This window comes from Candidozyma haemuli, assembly GCF_002926055.2.
Source record: "Candidozyma haemuli strain B11899 chromosome Unknown D_2014730914, whole genome shotgun sequence".
NCBI lineage: Eukaryota > Fungi > Ascomycota > Pichiomycetes > Serinales > Metschnikowiaceae > Candidozyma > Candidozyma haemuli.
The window spans coordinates 1570888-1583630 of NW_020289911.1; the positions used below are offsets into that span (position 1 = coordinate 1570888).

The following is a 12743-nucleotide window of genomic DNA, read 5'->3' on the forward strand; positions in this document are numbered from 1 at the left end:
TTCATTAGAGTCATTATTCGTTGACTTTGGAAATGGTGTACGGGTGTCATCGAATGTACGGGTGCTGTCAGCATCGGTCTATACGACTTGGCATCTACCGAAAACTCTGCAAGCCAATGTCTTTGTTTCCCAAATTGTGCCCAGCCAATGGCATCCCGCTGCTTAAAGACTACTCTCCTGGAACGATTGACCATACTACTTCTTGAATCGCTGGACCAAGAACGTATCTATGCTAAACGAGCTGTTTACGACCTGCATGCGTACGATTGAACTCTGCTTGATTTGGAATTTCCCAACTTCTTAGCACGTTGAGAATCTCGGCATCGCTCGGGAGGAAGAATGTTGCCATGTGGCTGCCACGCCTTAGGGAAGAGCGGCACCAAAGTAATGTAAGACGTGCTTTTTGAAAAATTCAAGGCGAAGATCAACCGTGGATTCTGTTATCTTTCGTGGTATTTCTTTTTGCTATCTGTCTTCTTTTTTGTCTTTTTCTTTGCTTTCTATTTCCCATTGTTTTTGCCTCACCCTGGGCTCTATTAGAGTTCGCTCGGGAGGCCCCGGGCATCTCGTAAAAAAACCAACCTCACTACTGCTAAATTGCAAATTGAGAGTGCAGCAGTGGCTCATTTTCTGGCGCCTCAACTTTTCTAGCCATTGTATATTGACAGCTTGTCGGATGGTATGCACAACGTCTTCATTCATCTGTTCTCTTCATTTGCAGCCATTGATTTTGATAGACAAGGATTTTTGTTATCCAGCCATAGATCGGGAAAGGATTGGTACCGGGGTTCCCTCTAATCACTTGAGGTATCATATCGCTAAGCAGGTGGCAGAATTGGAACATTCGGAACCTACCTGGTGACCCACGACAAGTAGCCACTGAAAGCCTTAGTTATTACCGATATCCTTTATTTCTTAAGATGGCTCTTTCCTTCCAAATCTCTTTGCATTACGTAGGCGGGTATCAGGAAGCGTCTTTTGATAAGTGTCGAATGTCGAGTAAATCATTCCAGGCAAGAGAGAGGGCTCGGTCCGTGAAACTGGCAAGGTATTTGGTTAACCCTTAGTATCAGGCGACATTCCCTTGGATTTTGAACGTAGATTATAAACTACAAGTTTTATAAGAATTCATCCAGATTGTCGGTTCGTACATTTTGCACCATACTGGTTAATCTGAGTATAGGTCACCAACATCTATGAACTTTACCTCTTAAAAAGCAAATTAATAAAATTCAATAAAAATGAAGAGGGTCAGTCCAGATATTTCGTTCTAAAAAGATCAATTGGATCATAATTCAAGTCATATTAATAGCTCTACCTCAGCTTGGTTCATCTTCCCAAGCGTTTTTCGCAGCCAAATACGTTTAACTATGGCAATGAGAAAGGCACAAGCTACAAAATACCTTCACCAATAATACCTAAAGCCTAAACAAACTCCATCAGACTTCAAGAACATATAATTATTACCATTTCCTTTTTCCTTTTTTCTTTTCACGCCCAGTTTCCTTTCGGTCCCATCGTGTTGCTCTTCTCACTATGTGAGGCTGCTCCTTAGTATATGGTGTGTTTACGCGACTACAACGCGCTTTTCGTGTCTCAGTTCCTTAGCACATCTTGAGCATTTCAACCCCAATTGCGACCTTCTTTATAGCATCAAGATGACTGAGCTCGACTTAAGCATTCTTGAAAAGGTCAAGAAACGTCTTCAAGGCCCAGGGGATACTCAGGAGCTTCCCCAGCCTGAACCATTTACCGTTGACGATGCTACTCAAGTCATTCCAAGAGAACCGCAATCCCAAGGGGACTCTGCTACCCAAGAAGTTGGAGAATTACCTGATTTCGGCCAGTCATTGCTTTTCTCCCAGCCAACCCAAAAGATCCAAAAGACTCAGAAGATTCAACCAGTCACTCAAGCTATTAAACTCCCTCAGTTGGGGATAGAGGACGTGGAGGTCTTGAATCCACTGGCATCGACTCAGGTCATTCCTAAGCCTATTGAACACGATAATCAAGCAGAGGAGCTCGAGGCAGAGATCACAAAATCATCTCTCACAGACGAAGAAAATGACCTAGCCGCTGACGATGCTGATACCACTAAGGATTCTTCTATCCAGAAGACTGTAACCACCAAGGCTGAGATGGAACAAATCCAAAAGGGCCTTAGTGAAGAAAAGAGATTGAGATCTATCAAACCATCCTTCGTGAAGCGTGCCATTGACCCCGTTCAGAGGTTGGTAGCAGCCTTTGAATCCGAGTCTGAAGACGAGACTGCTAAGGTCCTCAGCGATCATCAGATGCCTAAGCTGAGTCCAACTACATCACCAGTGAAGGTGAGTACGGCTGGGAAAGTTGATCTTTCGGATTCTGATGACGATTTTGACGTCGAAACAACTAACGTGCTTGATTTTATTCTGAATCCGCCTCCGCCACGACTGCCTGTTATGAAAATCAAGAACACCAACCCAATGGAAACATATGCTATGAATCTCAAACGCCAAATCCTTTCTTCTCCAACGCGGCAAAATGAAGAAAACCCTTCGATAGATCTCGATGATTCCGCTGATGAAACTACCGAGGAGAAGGCAAAAGCGATCCCCGAACTCACCAAAGCCCAAAAGCTCACGATCAAGCAGAAGTTTGCCAAGAAGAAGCTTGAAAGCACGAAGAAAGCCATATTTTCTCAGTTTCAGCATTTGCATGGTACTAAAAACTCAAACAAACTCTTTCAAGAACTCAAGAAAGCCAATGCTAAGCAACTTAATGAACTCAGGCGTGAAAATGGTGACGCAGAGTTGATTGAAGAGATTGAAAAGGAAGAAGAAGAGATGGGTACCTTATTAGAGCGTGAAATAGAGCGTGTCCGCCGTATCAGAAAGAAAGAAAAACTAAAGGAGAGGGCTGCTAAAGCTCTTTTGACAGGCAAAGCTCCCGAAGGAAGCGAGGATGAAGATGACGGAGACTACAGAGAGGGACTGGAAGAGGGAGAGGATGTACCTGACAGCGATGTGGATCTTGACGAGTCGGACTATGGGCTGGATGTGGATAACGAGGAGCCTGCTGATCACAACGATGTTATCAACAGAAGAAAGAGAGTCATTCTTTCGGACGACGAAGCCGAAGATGACAGTGGTGCTGCTCCCATGACCTCAAAACAGGCAACTGAAGAGCGCGAGAGAAGGTTTGATGACAGTTATATGTTTGGTGGACAAGGCAGTGGTTCTAATCCCGAGTCCGAAGAAGAGGATGAAGAGATCATGCATGTCAAGAGCGATAATACTCCCCATTCTCAACCAGGTCAACAGTTTCACGATATTTTGGATGATACAGAGAAGGGTCTGGGACCTTACAAGCTCTTCCAAAATCTTGCGCCCGGTAACACCAACTCGCAAGCCACTGGAGAGGCTTCTTTCCTTCAAGATGATTCGCTTGATAAAAGCATAGAAGTACCATCGTTTCAGGATATTCCTCCTACCCAGCTGATGTTAGAATCTGTTAGCAATTTGCCTACTCAAGCAGATGTGTCTCCTACCCAGATGGTCGCATCCACTCAGAACGATGACTTGTACTCTGATACAGAGGAGGATTACCCTGCCGCTGTTTCCAGAGGCCGCAATCAGGTTCAAAGTCAACTCAAGCCAGTTGCTGAAAGCGAGGAGGAAAACGAAGAGGACCCGAAGGAAAATGAAGAAGAACTTAAAAAGCGTCTAGCCTTTTATGAAGCCAAAATTTGCCGGAAAGAGCTTAAGGCACGTCGCAAGAGAAAAGAAATGGAAAGAAAAGGAATTAAAGGCATCGTTGAGGGAGAAGCCGAGGAATCTGAAGATGAGTGGAAGGGGATTGGTGGTCTTGATCAGGAGGACAGTGACCAAGCAAATTCTGAGGATGAAAGAATGATCGATAATACACTCAATCTTGATTTGAATGATGAAGAGATCAGGAAGAAGTTCATGGAAGAATACCACATCAAAGATAAAAAAGATTTGGAGAAATTAATGGATGATATAAAGAACCACAGACTCACGAAGCGGGCTCGTGGAAATGGCTTTGATATTGAATTGAGTGATGAGGAAGACGAGTTGTTGATGGCTTACAGACGTCAAAAGCTCGACGAACAAAAGCAGAGACTTATGGAGAACCAAAAGCTTCAGAAGTTGGCGAAGAATGATCGAGCAAAAGCTTTTTTCGAATCTATTCAAGACGAAGCTTTGTCTGTTGCTCTAGATGAAGATTCAGATGAGGAAGAAACTCAGCCGTCTACCCAAGCTGATACCGAGAAAGGTAACAGTCAGGCTACTGAGGAAGATGAAGAGGAGTCACAACCTAGGAAAAGAATTCTACATCTCGAAGAATCTTTCGTCCAAAAGAAGCTCTCCTTTCTTACAAGAAATGATGAAGATGATTACAACAGTATTCAAGAAGTGTCTCGTCTTCAGCATGGTATCCATTCAGACGACGAGGTCGAGGATATACGCATACTCAAAGACAGAAGTATGATGAACTTGTTCAAGCTGGCCACTCCTGAACTCGTTGATGATGAGAGCCGGGCTCCAAAGAGACTGATCGATGAGATCGCCACAGACGAAGACGAAGATGGCAATGAAGCTAATGATAGTGATGACGAAATGTCTCAGGTTTTCAAAAAGCCCTCCGTTGTGAGTCTGTTCAGGTCATTCAACGAGAAACGAGGAGTGCAAGTTTCCAGCAACTACTTCTCAGGAGTGACTGTAAACAAGCAGTACAAGATGGCCGGCGATGCAAAGGCATCCATCTCATACATGTCTAAAGCCAGCAAAACTAATTCTAAGACGAAATCAACCATGAAAAGCAACAAGGCGATGATGATCGAACAAGGCATTAAGGAAGTGAAGCAAAAGAACTCTTCCAGTAAGATCTTCAACTCGAATTCTGCATTTGATTAACCCAATCAACAAATTAATAGCTTAAATTTAATATAGAAGACTTTCACTGAGAACTTGTTTAAACAGTTGTTGTTGGTTAGCAGGCCTGTTGACAGGACCTCTAGTTAATCCACCACCCTGTATTATTTTTGCCTTGTTATTGCCAATAGTTAAAGAAGAATGGCTTCCACTTCTGAAACCTTTTTCTGAGCTACTGGGCGGTAGCCTTCTAGATTTGATCTCATTGGGGATTGTAATTGGGTCTCTTAATCCTTTTCTTAGCTTCTTTATTCCCTCAGGCGGTGATTCATGATAAGGCGCAGATGACGGCGGTGCCTGCGACGGCGAGGAAGAACTATACATAAGGTGACGGAAACTGGAAGTTAATGATTTACCAAATTGGTCAATGCTACCTCTTCTCTGTGGCGGGGCCTCTTCATGTTTTTGTGGGGCAAAACCTCTGGGGGAACCCAAGGGCAGGTTCAAAAGATTAAAGATTGTGATGTTACTTTTCTTTGGCGTAACTGGTGCACTCTTCTTGACAGGAGAGCCGTTTGAGGGTTTGAGCTGATGCAAAATGTTTGTAGAATGGTCCTTGAATGATTTCGACTGCGCAGGCTGTGGTTTTTCCTCAACAGTACTACTGAATATGGTCTCTACCGTAGGTTGACTCACATTGCCCTTGTTGATGATCGTAGCTGCCGGGTTGTGGAACTTGAAGGAAGGCTTCGAGCAGCTCTTACTCTCGGAGAATATCAGGTCATGCGAGCTCGATTTCTTAAGTGGAGCTGAAGGAAACGCCGTACTGAGATCAACTCTAGAAGGGCGCAAAAACTCCTGGAAGTTGTCAAGGTCGAATTTGGGCGAATTAGGCAGATCTGAAAGACCCGAGCAACGTGATAAACTGTCCATATCAAGATCCAAATTACTCATATCAATTGGGTCCAAGCGTTTGAAGGTGGGACTTTCAGATACTGTAGACATATCATGGTAGTTGAAGTCATGGTGATCTGGAGATGAAGAAATCCCAGTAGACTCGTTATGACTGTCCATGATAGAGTCTGTGTTATCATATGTTTCAGCTGACAGCTTAGAAATGTTTCTATGGGTTTCATGCTCATTTTCCAGAAGGGGGTTCAACGTGTATGCTGCTGATAGTCTATAGCGGGACTTTTGCTTCTCTACTTTCAGGTTTCTGCAACGAAGAGGTCTCAAGTTGAGATTGGATATTGAAAGCATGTTCTTAAGTTCTTTCTTGGGCGCTGGCTCCTGCTTCATGGGTTCCTCTGCTATATTCAAGTAACGTTGGTTATGATGTCTGAATGTATCAAGCATGTAATTGTATTCCTTGGTGAGGTTAAGGAAGCTTGTTTCATTCGTGCAACTCTCGTTCAAATGCAAGTTGGAGTCCAAAAAGAAGGACCGTTCATGGAGCTTTTCAAACTCGTTGATGCAGACATTGTTCTTGTTCAAAAGCTCCGTCATGGAGTCAATTTCGGAATCTGCAGAAGTGATCTGGGAGTTCAACAGAATGATCCGCAGAATAAGTGTATTTGATTCATCCATGCACAAGGCTATGGAGTCTGAATGGGTTGAAATGGCATCAGCCATTCGTAAAAGATCATCAAGGCGAGACATTATGACCAAGCAGGGAGATTCCTAGGAAATTCAAGTTGGACCCTATTTTTGAAATGGCGAATGAGGGTGGTTTCGAGATCTGTAGTGGAAGATAATATCTCTAATGTAAGGAAAGTTCTCACGGTATGTAGCAAGAATTCAAACAATACTATTGAACAAACAGATTCCTCAAAGTTCCCAAGTACCCAATGGTCAATAAAAACTGTGGATTTCGTTCTAAAGCGCCAAATTGGATATTTATCAAAAATCGAATCAATGATGGACCACTTCAGACTGTTTGTTTACTATTGCCTGCATGGCCCGCAGAGGTTGATTGTAAACGGGAAGGAAAGGAACGAAAAAAGCGAAGTATGAGACAAAACAGGCGAGCGAACAGTACTGTGCTTATGCATGCGACCCAAGGCGACTTATTTGTGGACAAATCAGGGAAATGAAATTGAGAGGGTTTTTGATACTTAAAACTCAAAAAAGACGAATAGTTGAGATGTTATGAACATAAAAAGTTCCATTGTTGCTCGTGCCTATATTCGCCAACTCTGCAGCTCTGGTATGTGTGGCTCATAGCCGTGGCTGCGAAAAACATAGGCACTGGAATGCCCTTGCGAAAACGGTATGAGCGAGCGTAGCGACTCTAAAAAGCTTTTAGTAGAGACGTTTCATGGGCTCTACTGTGCTCTTCTAACTTTTGTTTGATATTATACTAAATGATCTGTTAATGCAGTTACTCGTCGTCATCGTGTTTCGACTTCTTCTCCTTCTTTTCTTTCTTATCTTTCTTCTCCTTTTTTTCCTTCTTTTCTTTCTTCTCCTTCTTTTCCTTCTTTTCTTTCTTGTCTTTCTTTTCCTTCTTCAGCTTTTTCTCTTCTGAATCGTCATCGTCATTTCTCTTACGCTTCTCGCCAACCAACTTGTTCTCATACTCAGCCTCTTCAGGAGCTTCGAAGACCTGGTTTCTCTCAACTCTTCTTTGCTCAGTAACTTCCTCTTGCTTAGCACGCTTCTCTTGAAGGTCACGCAAGTACTTCTCCTTCTTACCCAAGAAGTACTCACCACTCTCGATCTGCAAATCAACCTTTCTTGGAGTCTGTGCTGGTGGGAATGGAGTGTAAACCTTCTTCTTCTTGTCGGTGTTCTCAGCCTTCTTTCTTGCAACATTACGCTTCTTGAACATAGGCAAGAAACGAGACCAATCCTCGTTGGCCAATTCAGGGTTCTTAGCTAGCTCTTGCTTGATCATGAGCTCCTTGATGTGATAAATAGGATGAACATTCTTCATGCAATCTTCGACGACTCTACGAACGTCCTTCAAGCCCTTGAAAGGTCCCATAGCACTGACGGTGTTACCCTGCACCAAGATATAACATTTCGTTAAAAGTTCCAATGCCTTAAGTGTGTTACCATTTGGTCCAACCAAACGCTGTCTTCTCTTAACAAATCTTTCCTTATTCAGCACAAAGTTACCGATCTTGATAACATCGCATGCGATGTCGTCTTGCAAGATTTTCACAGCTTGTGGGTATGGAACAGAACGGGCCAAAAGCTTTATAAGGTCTCTGGCCTTCAAAATGATAGCTGGGTCAAAAGTTTTTCTTGTCGTGCTGACAGTCATAGCACCATCAACAAGATCAAGTTGACAAGCAATTTGATGCTTTTCCAAAGCCTGGGTCAAGTCTGGCCAGATCGACCGAAGATAGTTTTCTCTGTATTTAGGGAAGAGGGTCATGAAGGAGGATTCTTCGGCAAATGGCAAACCCAGCGCATTGTCTGCCTCGGTGAACTCATCGATCTTCCACTTGTCAATGTCTGGAGTATCCCAGGGCTTGTCTTTGTTGTGTGTAGAAGGCATTTGGTGTTGTTGGAGGATTTGGAGATACAGATTTTTGGAGAAGTTGATGCCCATCGCGGCACGTGATGCGACTACAAAGAACGGCACCAACGATCCATCACCATCCAACAACCTTTCTTCTTAACTCAATATAAGATGGCTGGAAAAACATTAAAATCGAAGCCCAGAAACAATAAGGTGGCAAAAAGTGCTTCAAAAACGAAGAGCAAGCAAAAATCAAAGATTTCAAAAGCACAGATTGATAAGCTCAATAAGGACGCAAAACACATCGAAGAGATCCATAGTTCTTTAGCACTGCAAGGGCAGGCCCCAAAGAAGGTTGGTGCTTTGGATGTGGAAAGGTTGAAGAACGATTTGAAAAAAGATGAACAGACCAAGAAAGCCAACCAGGAGTTGAAGAAGCAGTTAGAGTTGATGACGGGTATGGCCTTGTAAACCCTATTTGAGATTCAAGCTGCCCGAACCAAATAGAGAAGCTTGCTAAAAAAGGGAATGGGGGACTGGGTTCCACAGAGTTCTCGTTTTGATGACCTGGTCGAGGTATTCCTTCGATGAGGGATGTAACCAAGGTTCCACCTCAATATTAGAAGTACAGTGAATCTGGACCACCTACGTGGTATTAATGATCTTTTGGAGGGCACAGTGGTCTTAGCTGGAACTTGAACTCGCTTGGACGTTTGATATGGCAACTAACTTCCAAGTTGACAGTCATTTTCATTTCATAGAGCATCCCGTGTCACCCATTGCTCCCAATTTGAACAGTAAGGATGATACGCTTCGTTTTACTATCTTCAAAGGCTTTATTTATTTTGACTTACAACATAGACTCAGAGAGAGTGGCGTGGTTATGGGCGGCTTACACTATTTCCCCATTCAAGGAATATCTTTACCGAAATAACCCAAAAACAACCTCTCTAGCATAAATAGCATATAATAATCATGAAAACATTATCCTAGAAAGTCTTTATATAGTTTTTGCCATCAGTCTATGCACTTGGTAATTTTCCATTTGCATCCATACTGTATCACCTACATATAGCAGCGCTATCTCGATGGGTGAGATGAGCTTACAAATCTCCATCAACTACTCTGGAACTTTTCCTCAGTACTAATTTTATTACATTTATTCCGATGAGTCACGAAGAAGAGCAAGGATTCCAGGAGAACCAAGAGAATCAGGAAGAGTTCGTTGACCTCAACGACATTGCTGAAGAGGTTGCTGATGACAATGGCCCTGCTCCAGAAGATGATAATGATGACCATGACATGGACATGGAAGGCCACGAAGGTGAAAACGAGGAGTCTATAGAAATTGATCTTGCTAACAACTCGTGGACTTACTTCGATCAACACAAAGATTCCGTTTTTACCGTCTTCTCCCATCCTTCCTTGCCAATGGTGGTAACTGGAGGTGGTGACAACACAGCATACTTATGGACAACGCATACGCAGCCTCCACGTTTCGTGGGCGAGTTGCTGGGCCATAAAGAGAGTGTCGTCTGTGGTGGCTTCACGGGCGACGGAAAGTTCGTTGTCACTGGTGACATGAATGGACTCATCCAGGTGCACAAGGCAGCCAAGGGAGGCCAGAAATGGGTCAAGTTTGGTGACTTGGAAGAGGTTGAGGAAGTCTTGTGGATCACTGTCCACCCATCTTTGCCATACTTTGCCTTTGGCTCTACTGACGGTTCTGTCTGGGTCTACCAAATTGATGAAGAGTCTAAGTCTCTCGTTCAAATCATGTCCGGTTTCTCCCACACGCTAGAATGTAATGCAGGTGTTTTCGTGGGCACCGAGAAGGCTGACGAGTTATTCTTGGTCACTGCATCTGAAGATGGAACCATTGTCATGTGGAATGGTTTCACTGGTGCTGTTCAATACAAGTTGCAGCCACACGATGACTTCAAGGGTGTTGAGAGTCCATGGGTTTCCTTGAAGCTGCATGGCGTTGTTGTTGCTGCTGGCGCTCGTGACGGTCAGTTGGCTATCATTAACTTAGAGAGTGGTAAGATTGTTCAGCATGTTAAGACTATCGAAAACGTCGAAGATGTGGCCGACTTGTCCATTGAAGCTCTTGCATGGTGCCAGAACAGCTCTGTTCCACTTCTAGCAATCGGTCTCGTCTCTGGTGACATTCTTTTATTCGATTCTAACCTGTGGAGATTGAGAAAAACGCTTAAGGTTGACGATACTATCACGAAACTTCAATTCGTTGGCGACCTGCCTATCCTTGTCGGTTCAAGTATGAACGGTAAGTTGTACAAGTGGGACGCTCGTACTGGTGAAGAGTTGTTTGTTGGTGTTGGTCATAACATGGGTGTCTTAGACTTTGCCATCACTGATGGCGGCAAGGCCTTTGTTACTGCTGGAGACGAAGGTGTTTCTTTAATCTTCCGTCCTGAGGCCTAATGGACTGTGTAGCATAATGTACAATCACGAGACGAACAAGCTCTGTAGTAAATTAGCTACAAATTTTTCATGTTTTCTCCCCATCAAGGGGTTTCTTAGAATGGTTGCGAAAAATACACGGTCCGCCAGAAACAACAAATGCAGCCATCAAAGTCGACAATGAATGGTCCAGATAGAGAAACCAGGTAAGAAATAAGTTGCCAAAATTTTACCAGTTATCTAACAAATTAGAATAATATATTCCATTTCAGTACCTGATACATAACTGTACTAGGTATGTCACTGTGGAACCTCTGTGCGTCTGCATCTCCAAAGTGTATACGCACCTTCCTCAGTACAGGGGAATCTCACATCAACATAACAATACTTCCTCACCACATTCGTTTTTCTCAATTCGATAAAGGGAACTTTGATTCTGTGAAGTCTTGAAAGAGTCATTTTATTTTAGCTCCAACCAGGGACTGATTTCTTATACCCAGACACTTTACTGCTTCCAGATACACCTTTTCATTCTTTACGCGTCGCGTCATGGTTGATTCTTCAGAACCAAAGTTGGCATCTTTTTCTGCCGATGAGGCCCCAAAGCTGTCGAAGCCTTCTTCGGCTGATATGCTGTTCTACTATGAACGCGTTCTTCCGTTCCGTCATATTTTCCAGTGGTTGAACCATCTGCCAAAACCAACAAAAGATTTCACGATGCGTGAATTCGCCTACGAGTACCGTTCGGGTGCTTACCAAAGATACAACTCCTATGCCTCTGCTGAAGAGTTTAAGAAGCTGGTCGTGTCAGCCAATCCAACTAGATTCGAAGTTGGTGCAGTGTACTCAGTGAACCCCAAGGAGAGAAAGAACCTACCCAAGAGTGCCATGAAACCTCTTTCCAAAGAACTCGTGTTTGATATCGATTTGACTGATTATGATGAGATTCGTACTTGTTGTTCGGGAACCGATATCTGCACAAAGTGTTGGAAGTTTATCAAGGTTGCTTCACAAGTCCTTTCCCAGGCATTGACTGAGGACTTTGGTTTTGATCACTTTGTTTGGGTCTTCTCGGGTAGAAGAGGTGCCCATTGTTGGGTAAGTGATGCTAAAGCTCGTTCGTTGGATGAAATTACAAGAAAGTCAATTGTTGAATATTTGGACGTGTTGGGTGCAAGATCCTCCAAGATGGGGAAGACCTCGTTGTCTTTGAAGAAACCATTTCATCCTCATGTCGAGCGTTCTTTCGACATCCTCAAAATGCATTTCCAAGAGATTGTGTTGGAAGACCAGAACCCATGGGAGACTTCAGTTTCTTCAGATGAAAAAGCATGGGGTAAGGTGGACGAACTTTTGAGCTTCATTCCAGATAACGCCCTTCGAACCGCTCTCAAATCCAAATGGAAAGAGTCTTCCAACTACTCCAGTTCTAAGGCGAAGTGGGATGACATCAATGCGGTGGCCCAAAAGATTCTCAAGCACCAGTCCCAAGTTTCTCAATTAAACGATGCTAAAAAAGAGATTATCATCTACTTCATGTACCCACGTTTGGATATTGAAGTGTCCAAGCAGTTGATCCATTTGTTGAAGTCTCCATTCTGTATTCACCCAGGAACAGGAAATATCTGTGTTCCCTTTGATCCTACAAGGAACTTGAGTGCCAACTCGGATGATGACGATTACGGCTTCAATCCAATGACTGCCCCTAACTTATCACAATTACAAGACGAGATAGACACATGGGAAGCAAAGAGAGTGAACAGAGACTCTAGCCAACCATTATCGGATTCTGAGGGCGACCAACTCACGTCGTCCTCTAGAGTGTCTGACTACGAGAAGACAAGCTTGAAGCCATACATAGACTACTTCTCCAGCTTTGTCAATGGTCTTCTCAAGGAAGAGTTGAAGAGTTCTAAGAGAGACAGAGAGGAGGATCCACTAGAATTCTAATCAACTTTTCATATTATTATTAT

The 12743-nt window shown here is 43.5% G+C and overlaps 6 protein-coding genes across 6 annotated transcripts; 4 read left to right on the plus strand and 2 right to left on the minus strand. All coding sequences in view use genetic code 12, as the record gives it.

The window, feature by feature from the left end:
* Nucleotides 1–1658: 1658 nt before the first annotated feature.
* Nucleotides 1659–4919, plus strand: GIN1 (chromatin-modulating protein; the record flags this gene model as incomplete). The annotated part of the gene is made up of 1 exon (XM_025486766.1): nucleotides 1659–4919. The coding sequence occupies one exon, from the start codon at nucleotides 1659–1661 to the stop codon at nucleotides 4917–4919; it is 3261 nt and encodes a 1086-aa protein (XP_025344316.1).
* A 27-nt stretch (nucleotides 4920–4946) lies between these two features.
* Nucleotides 4947–6536, minus strand: CXQ85_003111 (uncharacterized protein; the record flags this gene model as incomplete). Its single annotated transcript, XM_025486767.1, has 1 exon — nucleotides 4947–6536. The coding sequence occupies one exon, from the start codon at nucleotides 6534–6536 to the stop codon at nucleotides 4947–4949; it is 1590 nt and encodes a 529-aa protein (XP_025344317.1).
* Nucleotides 6537–7257: 721 nt separating this feature from the next.
* KRR1 (ribosome biosynthesis protein) lies at nucleotides 7258–8382 on the minus strand (the record flags this gene model as incomplete). The annotated part of the gene is made up of 1 exon (XM_025486768.1): nucleotides 7258–8382. The coding sequence occupies one exon, from the start codon at nucleotides 8380–8382 to the stop codon at nucleotides 7258–7260; it is 1125 nt and encodes a 374-aa protein (XP_025344318.1).
* Nucleotides 8383–8517: 135 nt separating this feature from the next.
* On the plus strand, nucleotides 8518–8817 carry CXQ85_003113 (uncharacterized protein; the record flags this gene model as incomplete). The annotated part of the gene is made up of 1 exon (XM_025486769.1): nucleotides 8518–8817. One exon carries the CDS (start codon nucleotides 8518–8520, stop codon nucleotides 8815–8817), a length of 300 nt encoding a protein of 99 aa, XP_025344319.1.
* Nucleotides 8818–9513: 696 nt separating this feature from the next.
* Nucleotides 9514–10791, plus strand: CXQ85_003114 (uncharacterized protein; the record flags this gene model as incomplete). The annotated part of the gene is made up of 1 exon (XM_025486770.1): nucleotides 9514–10791. One exon carries the CDS (start codon nucleotides 9514–9516, stop codon nucleotides 10789–10791), a length of 1278 nt encoding a protein of 425 aa, XP_025344320.1.
* A 528-nt stretch (nucleotides 10792–11319) lies between these two features.
* CXQ85_003115 (DNA primase subunit) lies at nucleotides 11320–12720 on the plus strand (the record flags this gene model as incomplete). The annotated part of the gene is made up of 1 exon (XM_025486771.1): nucleotides 11320–12720. One exon carries the CDS (start codon nucleotides 11320–11322, stop codon nucleotides 12718–12720), a length of 1401 nt encoding a protein of 466 aa, XP_025344321.1.
* Nucleotides 12721–12743: the final 23 nt, after the last annotated feature.